Here is a 14,381-nt window from a genome sequence, read left to right as displayed (position 1 = left end):
ACTTTCTTTAAATCCATGCCAGATTTTACAGTCAATAAACTGTAGTTAAATGAAAAATTGAGTTAACGTTCACTTGAGGTAGAAAATGTGTCTGTGAGAATATTTGCCCATATGTGCACACAAAAAAGCTGTTAGAACAAAGATGTGAACTATGAACATTTGTGACAGTCACCTGAAACCCGTGGAATTAAAGACAAGGTTATATTTTCAAGACAGAGATTGACATTTCCTTTAGTTTTCATTTTTAATCTTCAGTCACAGTATTCATAAATGTAGATTTTTTGCATCAGCCTCAGCCAGAGTACCTGGAGTGAGGGGTAGCTGGTTGTCTTGGGAGCAATGAGAGGGGTGGCGGGAAAGAACTCGTCCTTTCTTCGGGTGGTGGAGCCTTGACGTGAGAGGTGGCTGGTGAGCTTGGAGCCACCTGGAAGCTTCCACGTCCTCCACTGCATCAGCCTTGTAGAGCACGGGTGGTTCTACTGAGGGAGAAAAGATTTCTCTTTATTCTGCTGATCTGTAAATTGCTTAATGCCTGTCATTGTTATTTCAGTCAGCAGTTGTTATTGCTGAAGCTGCCAAATATCTGTTTGGTTTTGTGACTTCTGGTAGAGTTGGTCACAGTAATGTTGAGCCTGTTGTTTTCAGTTTGGTGTGTTGCACAGAGCAGGTGCTTGGGAGTGGAAATTTAGGATCTGGTTACTTGGGTGTTTTAACCATTTCTGGGAACTTTGTTCTTCTACAAACGAGATGTCCAATCTGAATTCCTTAGATGAGATCATTCTCCAGTCTAAAGCCTGCAGGGAAGTGACGTTTAAGAGGAACTGACTCTTGCAGTTGGGAAGAAAGTTTTGGAGTCACTCAGATGCATGTTTAGCGTGTGTGAAGATAGCTGATGATCAGTCTGAGAGGTCTGGAGCACAGAATGCATAAAAATATGAAAAACTGAGTGTAGTATTTCTATGCTTTGTTAGCCCTGGTTACACTATGTATGATTAGGTGACCCAGGATGCGCACTGTTTGAGTATTGGCAGTGCAACCTCGTTGCTCATCACTTCAGGACCGTGTTGAGACTTCATTGTCACGGTGTCTTTGCAACTCGCGGCATATGACACATTTTTTGGAAAGACAAGAGCCTGGAAACCATTTTTTTAAATAAATTGTCACTCTTGGGATTGTAACCCCTGAGATTCCTGACTTGTGACTGCTCTCCTGAGGCGGCCCAGCCCTGTTGAAGGGACATGAGGGCACCTGAGTGGCTTGGCCTGTTAACGGCCGGGAGACCTACGGATACCGTGAGCTGTAAGCAGTAGTGGGAAAATAATCGGTGTCTGGAGCTTGAGTAGAGTGTTACGTGGAGAATTTGGAAAGGCTGCTGTAGGACGTGGTGGGTAAAAGCTCTGGTGTCTCCCTGGCCACCCTGTAGAGAAGAGGGGAATCGTTAACTTATGGTGCAGCTTTTCAGGAGCAGAGGCCCTGGGGGGTGTCTGTCTGTCTTTCCTCTGGGCTGGGGAAGAGGTAACAGTACCTCCGATACCGACTGCCCTTTAAGCAAGCATCTCGGGGAGATTGAGGCTAACAGCTTCAGTCCTTGTCTCTCTTTACAAAAGGCTAGCACCGCTAAACACCCATTCAGCCTTGGAGCATCATGCTGATGTGTTCATGGCAGAGGATTACCCGAGTCGTGCCCGGGGGCGATGGGTGTTTTGCTCCAAACACAAATAAGCTGGGAAATCTGGAGGGAAATCGTCTTAAATTTAGTAGATAGTCTTGGAGGGAATCGTTGTTAGATCTTCATGCAAGGCCAGCACCCGAGGGCGGGTGGCTGCGGCGGGGAGGTGAATTTAGCCCTCTTGTTGCCTCACTTAAGGCTTGGAGTTTGGCTTCTGGGCTGTTGGGAGATGAAGGTCAAGTCCATTCAGGACTCTGGAGCTTCTGTTTCCTTACCTGTAAAAGGGAGTGTTTAAGCTTGGAGCTCAGTAATACCAAATAATTTATATGGCACTCCTTGATGCCTCTCGAGTGTTTTTTGAAGGCACTACCTTGGGTAAAGAACTAATTTTCTGCCTGTAACTTAAGATGTTTGTCGTGTTTGAAAATATGAGTATTACTGACCTGTTTGGCTTACTATATGGAGTTTTGTTGAGGGTATTCTAGGATAATATAGGCATAAAAGACCAGGAAGTAGAGAAAAAGATAAGAGGGAAAGAAAGAATGAAACTATTTGTATTTTAAGTAAATGGGCAGTACATGTAAGCTGAGCTGGATGGGAAGAGGAAGGATTGCATATTGCTGGTGAGAAGTGGCTGGATTTTGATAAGATGAAGCAACTAAAGACAACAGTGTGATCAAAGTGGAAATAACCTGATCAGAGAGAGAAGGAAGCTCATATGCTTTGCTTTCCAGGCCGACAGTAGAGCTCCTTTTTTTTTTTTTTTTTTTCTGAAAGTGAGTTGATTGCCTTCAGATTGCACCAATATATGTTCCTTATACTGGCATGGATTTTGTATTTCCTTGCTTAAAATCCTGGATTTAGTAGGAACATTTGAAATACTGCTTGTGCCAAGAAATGAATTTGGTATGGTGTCTCTGACAGGTATACATGTGAGGTTTTGATTCGATTTTTAGCAGTTCATATTTTAAAGAGTCTTTTTTCTTTTTGTCAGATTATGTCTACTTCGAAAATTCTTCAAGTAACCCATATTTGATACGAAGAATAGAAGAGCTCAATAAGGTAAACAATTTTTTCCATCAAGTCTTTGAAGTTAATTGAATTTATGATCTGTTTGATTTGATTAAAATCAAAACAATTCTTTAGCAGTTCTCTGGTAATTAGAAGCTTAAAAATACTTTTGTTCAGATGATTTTCTGGAATGCTTTGAGACCTGCTAGATTGTTCTCCTTTGGTATGAAAGGACTGAGTGTCAAGGTAGGTCATTCTCAAGGTGATTATGCCCACCTGTAGGGCAGGAGATTTCTGCAGTTCTTCAATTCCGTGCCAGGATCATGCGATATGAAGACAATATAACAGTTTGCCTAGAGGATGGAGAGCTTTGTAATTTGATCTTTCTGGGGGAGACTCTTGCTCAACAGGAAGGTTTGGAACTGTTATCTGCTTCCTCAGACTCTGTCTTTGCCCGTTGTCCTTTGGGCCAGTGTATTACTTCATCTGCCAAATTTCCCTTTCATTGGATCTAAAAGGGAAGCATGATAGCTTGTATGTGGGAAGCCAGCTGATGTCCTCAATGCTGAAATTTTCCCTAGTTGAGGAGGGAATACTGTTCTGAAGCCATTAGCTGTGTCCTAAACATGTCACTTTCTCAGGTTTAATACCAGTGTGTCCATTGCAGCCCATATAGAAGGAATGTAACATTGCTGGTTTGGTTTTGAATTTAAATTAACTGACTAAAATTAGGTCTTTTTCTTCAGCCACCAGTGATGGAAAAACATGTCTTTCTAAAACAATTACTTGGAAAAGAAGATTTATCAATATAATGACAAATAAAGAATCTGAAGGCTAGGACATCCTTGTAACCCCCTTCTTTTTAGTGGAGGTCTTTTGCAGAAATACTTTGTCTCTCTTCCATTAATGAAGCAAGAGTGAGTTTTTTAAATGTTCACAGTGGATCCATAGCCATGAGGCATCAATAGCTTTATTCCATGAGTTACAGGGTGCAGATTTGTTGATCACTTTCTAGGAAAGTGTTGTTTTCTCCTCTTCCTTCCCTCTTCATTCTTCCCTCTCTGAAAAAAAAAAACTTTCAACCTGGATCTCTCATCTTGGTGCAACTTTTGCTTGAGCTGTAATTTTTCTGACCTGCTCTTTGAAATGGGTCTTTCAGGTTGAAATGAATCATGTATCATGTTGCCTTTTTTCACTGAGTGTAAATGAAGCCTGGGCAACTAAATGAAATAGATAATTCTACATTGTAGTTTTCTGTGGTTTAACAAGATGGCTCCTGCCTTTGTATTTTAGTTCCTCAAAATTTAAAAGTTCTGAATTATTTAAGAGAAAAGGATAGAAATTCTGCAGGCTCTGTACCAAAAACTGGTAGGCTGCAAGGGGAAATATTTGTGCATGTACGTATTGTCTGATTTTTTTTTTTTCTTTGTGTTAGGAAAACTGGTATTATAAAAGATGAAACTTTTCCTCCATTCACATCTTAGCAACAAGCAGGTATATCAGTTTTTATTTTGTTTCCTTGTGGACAGATTGCTGGTCCACTACCTTTTTTTGAAGACTTCCCAGAAGGGAATTTATATCTTAGTCTTCTAGTTTCTTAAACTGTGTGCCATCATTATGGTTTTCAAGGACTCTTCAGTAGTAGGATACAACTCTTTTATGCTATATTTTCATTATTTGTTGATTTATTTTAGAGAAAGTGGATTGGTGGGGGATGTTACAAACCAGTAGGTATATTTCCCCTAGAGTTTGTATAAAGCGAGTTTCACAATTTGGCAGGTGCCATCTTAGAAGTGATTGATTGCCTGTCTCATTTTAGGAATTTTAAGAAAAAAATCCCAAAGCTTTCAAAAATTCAGACTTTTTTGTATGTTGTCACTGGTGTAGAGTTTATTGCCTGATGCAGCTTCCTTGGTTCTCCTTTTGGAATAAATTTTTTTTTTTTTGCATTGGTCATTGTTTAGCTCAACAGTGCTGTCAGAGAAAGAAAACATTACAGGAAAGTAATAATGGCTGGGTTCTTTCTTGCTTTCCTACTGTGCTACAGAGTTTGGAGAACAGCCTAAACCCGAATTCTGTTGTTATATTTCACAGTTATTTTTATTAGGATTTTAAAGATGTCTTTGAATTCTACCTAATGTAGGCATTACCTGAAAAGTAGCAGAGTGGCTTGCTAATATGTTGTAACTACAGGTAAGTGTTCTTTCTCACCCCTTGAAACATCTGTTAACTGCTAAAAATGGTGATCCTGCAGAAATAACTAGGAAGGAAGGGCCAAACTCTGTTTCCCTACCCTGGAATGGATCACCCTGGAATTTGTGTGTTAGATAAGTGTGTGCAGCTGGAGGGTGCTAAAAGGTGATGCTGTGTAATTCTTGTGCAAAATTCCAAATTATTTATCAAGTTTCTAGTTTGGTGCCTACAGTTCAGTTCTTCATTTTTGCTCAATTTTTTTTTTCTTTTTTCCTGTTTCAGACTGCCAATGGAAATGTGGAAGCAAAGGTGGTATGTTTCTACAGAAGAAGAGACATATCAAGTACACTTATTGTATTGGCAGACAAACATGCAAGTAAGCTTGTTTATGTTCACATTGCTTCTACACAAAATTGCCAAACTTGGATAGAACTTCAATATTAGAATTATGAGTATCAGTATTACTATTCTTAAATGTCCTTTTTCTGTACTCATTTTCAGCAATTTGCATTACTTGTTTGGCTGACTTTTCTCTCTCTTTCTCCCCTCCAGGCCCCCTTTTCCACCCCCCCTTTCCTTAAACCTTTTAAAACCTTATTTGGTGTACGGTTTGATTGTGGTGGAGACAGGATGGAAGTTTTCAGTTAGGGCTGAATAAAGACATCTTATTTGTTCCACAAAAGTGAATTTCTTAATTTTGGGGATGGGAGGAAGTATTCTCCCTGTCTCTTATATTACTTCTCATGAATTATTTGGTTTGGTTAGTGGACTTAAATAAAACAAAAAAACAAACCTCAGACTTTCTTTATAAGTAAATCAAATAGCCTGATCATAGGAAACTGACTTGAAATGTGGTCAGCTTGAAACTTCACTAACAGGAATTCTCTTTAAGTTTCAATATTAATAATATTTTTTTTGTAGTGACATAGCTTTCATCTGAACATGCTCAGTAAATACACTTTAAAAGCACTGAATTCTAGGACATCCTATCACTACTTTGAATATTTTGAATCCTTTTGTTAGGGGAAAAAACCAATGTTTATGCTGAGAGGAGACTTGAAAAGTGTAACTTTTTTTGAGCACTGTAGTTACTTTCTGATTTAAAAAAAGCATGAAGCTAAACTATCATAAAATTTATGGGGTTGTCCATACTACATTACATCGGCCTCCCTTGCATGTATGCATTGCGTAACTAATTTCTTGATTTTTATTATTTTACAGAATGTTGTGTTAACTTATGTTGGCATTTACTCCCCTACCAAGGAGATCAGAGACATGTGAGATACCGAGCTGAGTAGAGATGGAAGCTTATTTCTAAACAAAAATTTAGCGTTTCGATTCTCTTTCAATTATAGAAGCAGTTTTAAAATGCTAAAAAGTGCATACAAAAAATAGTTATGTGTCAGTATAGATTAGGTGTTTGCCTGTATAAATCTGTAAGGCAAGATACCGCAAGAAGAATTCAGATGGTTTAAAAAAAAAAACCACAACAAAACCCCACCCAAAATAGATGAGAAGCTGCTGTAGATCTGTGCATTCTAAACTCAAATGGAGGGTGACCATGGTGCACTATCTGGCTCTCAAGGGGAGTATCCTTCTCTGGGGGAGAAATAGTGCAACATATTGGATGACTTTGGGCACTTTGTCTGGGGTGCTTCCAGCCTGTTTGACTCCATTCTAGTTGCCAGTGAGGATTAGATTCAGGTTCATTACACCTTCCTCTGCCAGTTCAGCATCCCTCTTGTCCCATCCTTGGAAGGTGATGGACACAGTACTAACAAAACAGACTGTTGCCAAAACAGACAGGTTGAAAGGGAGAAAAAGACTAAGCCGGTGGAGTTACTAAATTGTTTTTACTTGTAAATAATAGAGTATGTGAGATGTAGCTGTTCAGATTGCTTAAAATTTACCAAAAAGCATGGACAGCCATATCAGTCCTTGTAATTCAAGGCACATACATAAATGAAAAAGAAGCAGTCAGATCTGGGCATGTCAGAATTATGATTTAGCTGCCAAGGATCATTGTCTTTTAATGTGCTTCTTGATGTATATATGAATAGACTGTGATGTATATGTAATAGATATCTACATAGTTGTACTGCATGGGGATTGATTCAATTGAGATACTCAGTTTTAACAATGAATATAATAACGTCTTGCTGTGTTCTCCGTGCTGTAGTGTCATTGGGGAAAACATGCAGCAGAACTAGCTCCTTACTGATAAATTTGAATATTTTCTGTTGTAGATTCAAGTCCAAATAAGTCCCTCTATTGCAACCATACTTTGGAAAAAATGTCATGTGGCATTGAGATGAGATTTGCCTGTGTTGCAGAACTGTAGTAGCAGGCAAAGCTTTTTTTGATATCTCTTCAGTGCAGCACTACTTATTTTAGCTGAGAATACTAAAGCTTAATAGGAGCTTTACCATAAACAACATGACTATTGATTCCTTCATGTGTGTCTCACTTCACTAGATTTAGTAGAGGAAGTAGGTAGGAATGATTCAAAGAAACACATGTCTGGGGCTGAAAATGAAAAATATTTGAACCCATATAAATGCTCTTTGAACCTGCAAAGGCTGATTTCTTTTTATGATAAGAAATTTAAGATGATTTTTTAAAATGCAAACAAATAATTCATTGTTCATGTTCACATGTGTTTGAAAGACAGGAAAATTCTTCTATAGCACAATCCTATTAATAGAGCCACTGGAGACAACTGAGGCCGTCTCTTAGTTTAAATTTCATTAGTAACTAACATTTTTTCCAGTATGTTTCTTTCTGGTGCAGAATAAAATTGCTACTAAATGACTTCCATTTATTTAGATAGACGTGCTGTTGTGTGGCTTCCGTTCTTCTTTAAGGAGGAAGAAGAGTAAAATTAAGCTTTTAGACAGCTGTTAGTTCTTTACTCCTGAAAAAAAAATAATATCTACATCCTGCATGATATAATGAAATTAAATTTTGTGGATGTTAAGATTCTAGTACAGATACTCAACACTGTCACTGACTTTGAGTTCATTTCCATAAAGTCTCCTGTTGCCTCATTTTGATGCATTTGCAGTAGATGTACGTATCTGCATCGCTGATCTTTTAACTGCCTTTGTTCAGCTGATTAATGGAGCTTTCTGACTGCAGACATTTCTGGATTCACACAGTCTTCTGTTTAAGATGCCTTTATTTTAGACCTTACTGTTGAGATCAGTGCAGTGAGAGAGTCAAGCCATGGGAAGATATGGCCAGAACATGAATGGAAAAAGTATAGGTGTATTTTGCAGTATTTTTTTCTCTTCCAATAAAGGAAGGAAAAAGATGTGATTGTGAAATGAATGTTGCAAAGTTTAAAAAAAAACATTTTAAAAATGCTTAAGCTTTATCTCGTATAATCCATCAAATATCTGAAACAGACAAGTCTGAGATATGTTGTCTTTTCTCATAACTCTTTATAAAGAGAAATGAGTTGGAAACACCTTATTCTGTGGTTGGTAACTTTAACTAGTACCTGATGTGTGCAACCTGATTCTTGGATTTGATCTGTGATCTTACTATTTTTATCATATGATATAAAGCTTGTCTGGGCTGTCCTATAAATCTTTCAGCCTTATAATGGCTTCCATACATTGTTAGCACTTTTTATTCATAAGCCTCTTTAATCGCCTCACAAATTATTCCAGGGAATTTCTCCACCTGTTTCTGAATGAACCTGCTTTGCCAGTAGGAGACTTATTTAATGTTCTTGCCCAGAGACTTTGTAGTGGTTTAAGATAGGTATTGTATGCAAACAAGATTGCAGGCAGAACTTGATGGAAAAGAAGTGAGAAAGATAGCTTACTCCTCAAGCTACTGTTGGATGCTGTGACTATATATTTTCTCTCTATATAGTTTCTATATAATGTCTTATCTCGTTTCTTATATAATTAAGTAAATATTTCCAACAGCAGGAACACAACCTCCTGTCCTCCCTTCTAAAGATCCACCCCAACCACCTCCAGATACTTGTGATCTTTCTTATGATCACAGTTTTGGTTTCATTAAAACGTTTATCCTGATTTGTAAAACAATGCGTGACTAGCTGGTAGTGGTTGGAGAGCTGAGTAGTTAGCGCTGGCTGGTTTGGCAGGTTTATGGTTAGTTTTCAGCAGCTAATGTTTGGGTGCCAGGCACACATGGCAGCATGGTTTTGTAAGTGTCAAAGCTTCTAAAAATAAATGTCTTGCAGCGGTGAGGTGTTGTTACTCAATCAGTCCATGAGTTGCGTGAGACCTGCGTGCCTAAACAGGTAGGGAGTGTGCTGAGTTGTTTTTTTAAAAAAAATTTTAGATAATACCAGTCTAAGTGCAGTGTGACAATAGCTTCACAAATGAGTTTGGGTTTTTGTTGTTTTTGGATTGGTTTTTTTTTTATTTCTTCCATTTTATTCCCCTTCTTCTCCATTTTCTCCCAACACCACACATGCAGGTTTCAGAGGAGTCAAATTCATTAATCCGCTAATGACGCTTTGGCTCTGTTGTTACTGAGAGGAGGAAACTGTGGTTTTTCTCTTCTGGGGGTGGTGCAGTGAGGAAAGATACACTGAGTGTCCAAAATAGCGTCTGTTTGCTCTATATGCTACCTGTAATAGTGGCCATGGCTGCAAAAGATGATCACAAGAAGTTTTTGGAAGGGATCGTATTGGGATGTCATGATAATGTAGCAAACTCCTTCTGAAGTGTCAAGGCATAAGGGTTTCTATTTGTTAAAACTTTCACCGCATTTTCTATAGCTATGAATCAGTATCTGGTTTTTGGTAGAAAATTAATAAGGCTGAGGCTTAACATAGACCATTTGAAACTGGCCCTGGGAGAAGGAATGTGGTGTTGTATTGTTCGTTTCTTCAAATGCAACATTTCTGTGATGTCCTTCCAAGCTGCTTAGTTGAGCTGTTAAAGCACCAAGAGTTTAAGCTTCCTTTGCTACCAAAGGAACTGTTGTGCAGGTCGCTAGCACTGGCTTAACCATGTTTCCCAGTGTTTTGACCCCATTTTTTTTTCCTTTTTCTTTACATTTTCTTGTTGGTGATAACCATGCTAATTAATTCTTCTGTTACTACAGACCGTCTCCCAAGCTGGACAAAGTAGTGTGCTTTCTAAACCTAATTTCTGTACCTTGTTTGCCTTTGTGCATTTCCGAATTCTGCCATGTAGCTACTTGTACGACGCCCAGAATGCAGAGAAAGGGCTGGTGCTTTCTACCTCTGTTGTAGAGAGCCTAATCTGATCTATAGCAAATTGCTATTCTTTCTAGTGTCTAGCAAATATTGATGTTTAATTTCGCATCTCACACACCCAGTCATTTTAAATTACAATTACTGCCTCTTGGGTTTCTCCTGCCAACGCAAAGTTTACTCTTTCTAATTATTTTCCCCTGTATATGTTAGCTTTCACATGAGTCTTGCTGTTGGTGTCCAATCTGCCTCTCACTTGTTCCCAATGTAAGTTGTCTTCAAGCTTTGTTAATGTGCTATTAATGATACTGTCATCAAATATCAAATAATACTTAATCTAATACACTCCTTGCAGCATTCCACTGGCTGCTTCTGCATAGCTGATATATTACTGTTTGTATTAAGACTAAATGTTTAGTTTTAAATCTGCACGAGCACATCTATCAAGCAGAGATTAATTTTTAAGTAAGGCTTTATGAGAGCATTGAAGTCCCAATATACTGTACCTACTGTATTCCCATACCACTTATTCTGCAGTCCTGTAAAAAATGCAGACAAGTCTTTCTGAAAAGATTTCTTATATATTTTATATAGATATTTATATTTTTTAAGACTATAGCCCTTATTTCTCAGGGGCCACCATTCTCAAGGATGAAGTCTGCTTCACTTAGAGCTTGAGTGCTTGAGCTATGGGAGGGTGAAATGTGTCAGACAGGCCTGTCCTGGAACCTGGGGCTGGGCCAGCCCCTTTTGTGGTTTATAGTCTGATTTAAGCCTTTGCTGTCTGTGCAGAGGCAGTGGGGTGGTGTTAGTTACAGTTTTTGTCAAAGCCACTTCTGCATGACTTCAGTGAGCCAGAGAGGTTCCTGTGCTGAATCTAGCCCTGTAGTCTTTCCTCCTTCCCTTGGTTCCCAATTTTTTTGCCAGGTTCATCCTCTTCAATACTAAATCATGGCTGTGAAAAAGGAGGGAAGATGCTTGTGTAGATTTGTTTGTTATTTCTTGGAATATTCCTACCTCCATCTTTGGGAACTATGCAGTTTTATGTCTGTGTGGGGGGAGTTGTTTGTTACCTGTGGAAATGTCTTTTATTAAGAAAGAAAGTATTATGCTTTTTTATTTTCAAAGGCCGTGCATAGCAGAGCTGGCATAAGCAGAAAATGTGTGCTTCCCACCTTCCTTATTTTATTACAAAAGCTAGACACATAAACACCAGTTGGAAGATAAGCCTACCTGAAGGGATGCAGTTCCCGAGATTAGCTTGGTTGTGCTGGGTGGTTTCATTTTGTTTGTAGATTTGATTGGCACGTAGTGGTTGATACATATTTAAAAAAAAAAAAAATATACTGAAGATATTAAGTATTTTAGGTTGCTCCTTATAGTAATTTTTCCTGCATTACACAGTGCACTACTCTCATTCTCCAAAAACTGTTGTAAGTGCAGGCATGAATGCCTTTTCATTTGTGCATCCTTTGGTTTTTAGGCAAGCTAGCTTGGAACCTGCTGACTTGTTTGTGTATTGCTGCTGGTATATTTATAGTGTAGGTCAGCAGCCACAATATTAATTTTCAACTAAAACAGAATCCACTTCAGTAAATAAATTGCAGAACCATGAAACTGTGGCACAAATGTAAATTTGGTGTTCTAGTTCCTAGGAAAATACTAAAATGTAAGTGCATGCTGCTGTATGCTTAACAGCTCATGCGGTATAAGAGCTATTGTATGTTGCAGTCGGGTTTAATTATGCTACTATTTTTTTCCTTCCTTGCTGGAGCAGCTTACCTGAGGGGCATATAAACCACAGGTCTTTTTCCAGGATGGTAAAACAGTGATAAATTGAGGGGAACCTGAAGGGTACATAATTTTTTGTCACCCCTCTTGGCATAATGGTGGCCTATTTAAAACTAAATGCAATTTTAGCATTTTATAAAATGGAGATATCTCCTTTCTGTTTGCTTTATTTTGGGATAACTGTGAGGATTATAGTTAACTAATCTTAAGGGTATATAAATCATAACTGTGCCTGTATGTGTTTCTGACTAGAAATGTTTCTTGGCAACAACCGTCAAATTAAGCTGCAGGCATAAGTCTGTTCTTTGAGAGTACTATTGTCATAAAATTAGAGTTTTACGATTCATGTATGAGACTTTACAGCTCATTCTACTACAGTCTGGGAAACTTTTCCCATGGTTTTGGAAAACTCAGTAACTGCCTTGATTTCTTAGGGAAGGAAAAAGTCTGATGTTTTCTTTAGCAGTCCTTCATCGTGGAGACACTTTGCAGCTTTTTTTGGAGTCTTTTGCCTTTTACAGCTTTATCTTGCATAATTGACAGGATACTTGCTAATGAACACAAAACATACTAATAATTTTTTTTTTTTTTTTTACAAGAAAGCTGCCTAGAGATGTTTTGGATCAGTTGTGTATCAGTGTGGATGTGATTTTGTATATTTACTTTGGCATTCGTTTAAAAAACTGGTTGGATGGAGATTGGGTAGCTCAAAGCCAGAGATGGTGGATCCTGACTGCAGAAAAAAAGCAAGCTTTTGAAATGCAGGAGTATTGCAGTTGAATGCGTGTGGTTTGGGTAGGGGTAGGGCAGGGCGGGTTGCAAGACTGGCCTTAGGCACTTGGTTACATTCCAGTTAATCTTGTGACTGTGATCTATTGGCTGTGGTTGGAATGAAGAGAATAAAATACACGAAATAAATAAGCTAACCTTTTCAGCGGGCATTTCCTGCAAAAGCTGTTGAAGTCGGGATGGCACAGTCTGTGATATCCTGAAAGAGGAGTAGGGTCTAAGATAGCTGATGCCTGGCAAAGAGGAAAGACTTCACTTTTACTGCCTTTTGCCTCATGTATCAGCTTCTTCCTGATGAATCTAACGGTGCAGTAATGGTCTCCAAGAGCAGCTCTCTTCAGAACTTGTCTGTTGGTAGCAGATTTGTGTGACTTTCAGCTTGGTGAGCCAGTGTGACCTGTGTGTACCTGGAATGCTTTGATCCCGGTGATGAATAAATACAGTTCTTCACAGGCATCATTTCAAGCATCTACTAATTATCTAATTGTTCAGTTGGCTGAAATGTGAGGATTCAGATGAAGTTAGATTTAATCTAAATAATGTGTATTATTTAGCAAAGGTTTTGGAGTAGCTCATCCTGATTAGCTCAGAATCAATACTTGCGCTGTTCTTGATGATCAATTTTGTCTCTCTATAACTAGGAGAAATGGAAGAAGAGATGGAAAATCCAGAAATGGTTGATTTACCAGAGAAACAGAAGCATCAGCTACGACATCGTGAGTTGTTTCTCTCACGACAGCTGGAATCTCTGCCAGCCACACACATTAGGTAATGACTATTTTCTTCCAGTGCTTTTTATTCAAAAACCAAATGGCATTATTATTATTCTAGTATTCTTCAATGTGAGATTACATTCTGTGTACAACTTCAGTAATACCATCTTGTGAATCACATGAGCTTTTAAGTGTTTTTTTCATAAAATGTGTTTCTCTTTTTTTAGAGGCAAATGCAGCGTTACTCTGTTAAATGAGACAGAATCCCTTAAATCATATCTGGAACGGGAGGTATGAACCATTTTGTGAATTGTCAAGCTTGAACAGTTTATTCTGGCACGATTTAGGATTGGTGGCTTTTTGCAAGTTTTCTAAAAAGAAGGTGGTTCTTTCATTTCTACACGTACTGGGCATTGACACTGGGAAGCTTTAGGCTCCATACAGTTTTCATTCTGATATAAAACTTTGTGGATCTAGATGCCAGACCTGTTGTTTACATCCTTGTGACAGTAAGCTGCCTCTCCTTAGGTAATGAGAGCCCTACTTGCTCATCAGTCCAAAAGTTCAAACCTGGAGGCTCATGACCCGGACAAGACAGGCTGGGAGATGCAGTAGCTGCAGAAGAGGGAGCAAGATGTATTTCTGTATATTTGCTTTATCCTGAAATCTTGCAGATTTATGTTAATATGGTTTAAGCTTGATCTTGCCTCAGATTTCTGAGGAGCTTAGTGCCCTATTTTTTGAGTTCACTGTTCAAAATATTTACCTGTAGTCCTTCATAGGCCACCGCAGACACTTAGATTCTTGAAAAACTGCTTGTCAGTTAACTTCTGAGTCCTGCAGAAATTTACCCAATATGGCTCTTTAAAGGTACCTCAAACCAAACAACTGAAACTGAATTGTCTTGCACTGTTAATCAATGTTCAGAATATAAGTCTTGGGTTTTACTTTTTCAGGTATTTTGGGATTTTAAAAATTACTACTGTAATTCTTTCAAATATATTTATATACC

The 14,381-nt window shown here is 38.4% G+C and overlaps 1 protein-coding gene across 1 annotated transcript in view; it reads left to right on the top strand.

Moving 5' to 3' along the window:
• The first annotated feature begins 1,238 nt into the window (after window positions 1–1,238).
• MTA1 (metastasis associated 1) overlaps window positions 1,239–14,381 on the top strand; it is a 67,167-nt gene continuing 54,024 nt past the window's right edge. The window contains exons 1-5 of the mRNA XM_010582061.1: window positions 1,239–1,299; window positions 2,664–2,731; window positions 5,156–5,249; window positions 13,298–13,424; window positions 13,597–13,660. Coding sequence (XP_010580363.1) covers window positions 1,239–1,299; window positions 2,664–2,731; window positions 5,156–5,249; window positions 13,298–13,424; window positions 13,597–13,660 — 414 coding nt within the window. The remainder of the gene's footprint in view (window positions 1,300–2,663; window positions 2,732–5,155; window positions 5,250–13,297; window positions 13,425–13,596; window positions 13,661–14,381) is intronic.

This window comes from Haliaeetus leucocephalus, unplaced genomic scaffold (assembly GCF_000737465.1).
Source record: "Haliaeetus leucocephalus isolate CR32 unplaced genomic scaffold, Haliaeetus_leucocephalus-4.0 Scaffold76, whole genome shotgun sequence".
Lineage (NCBI taxonomy): Eukaryota > Metazoa > Chordata > Aves > Accipitriformes > Accipitridae > Haliaeetus > Haliaeetus leucocephalus.
The sequence above is the reverse complement of the archived record's forward strand: the minus strand, read 5'-3'. Positions and strand labels throughout refer to the sequence as shown.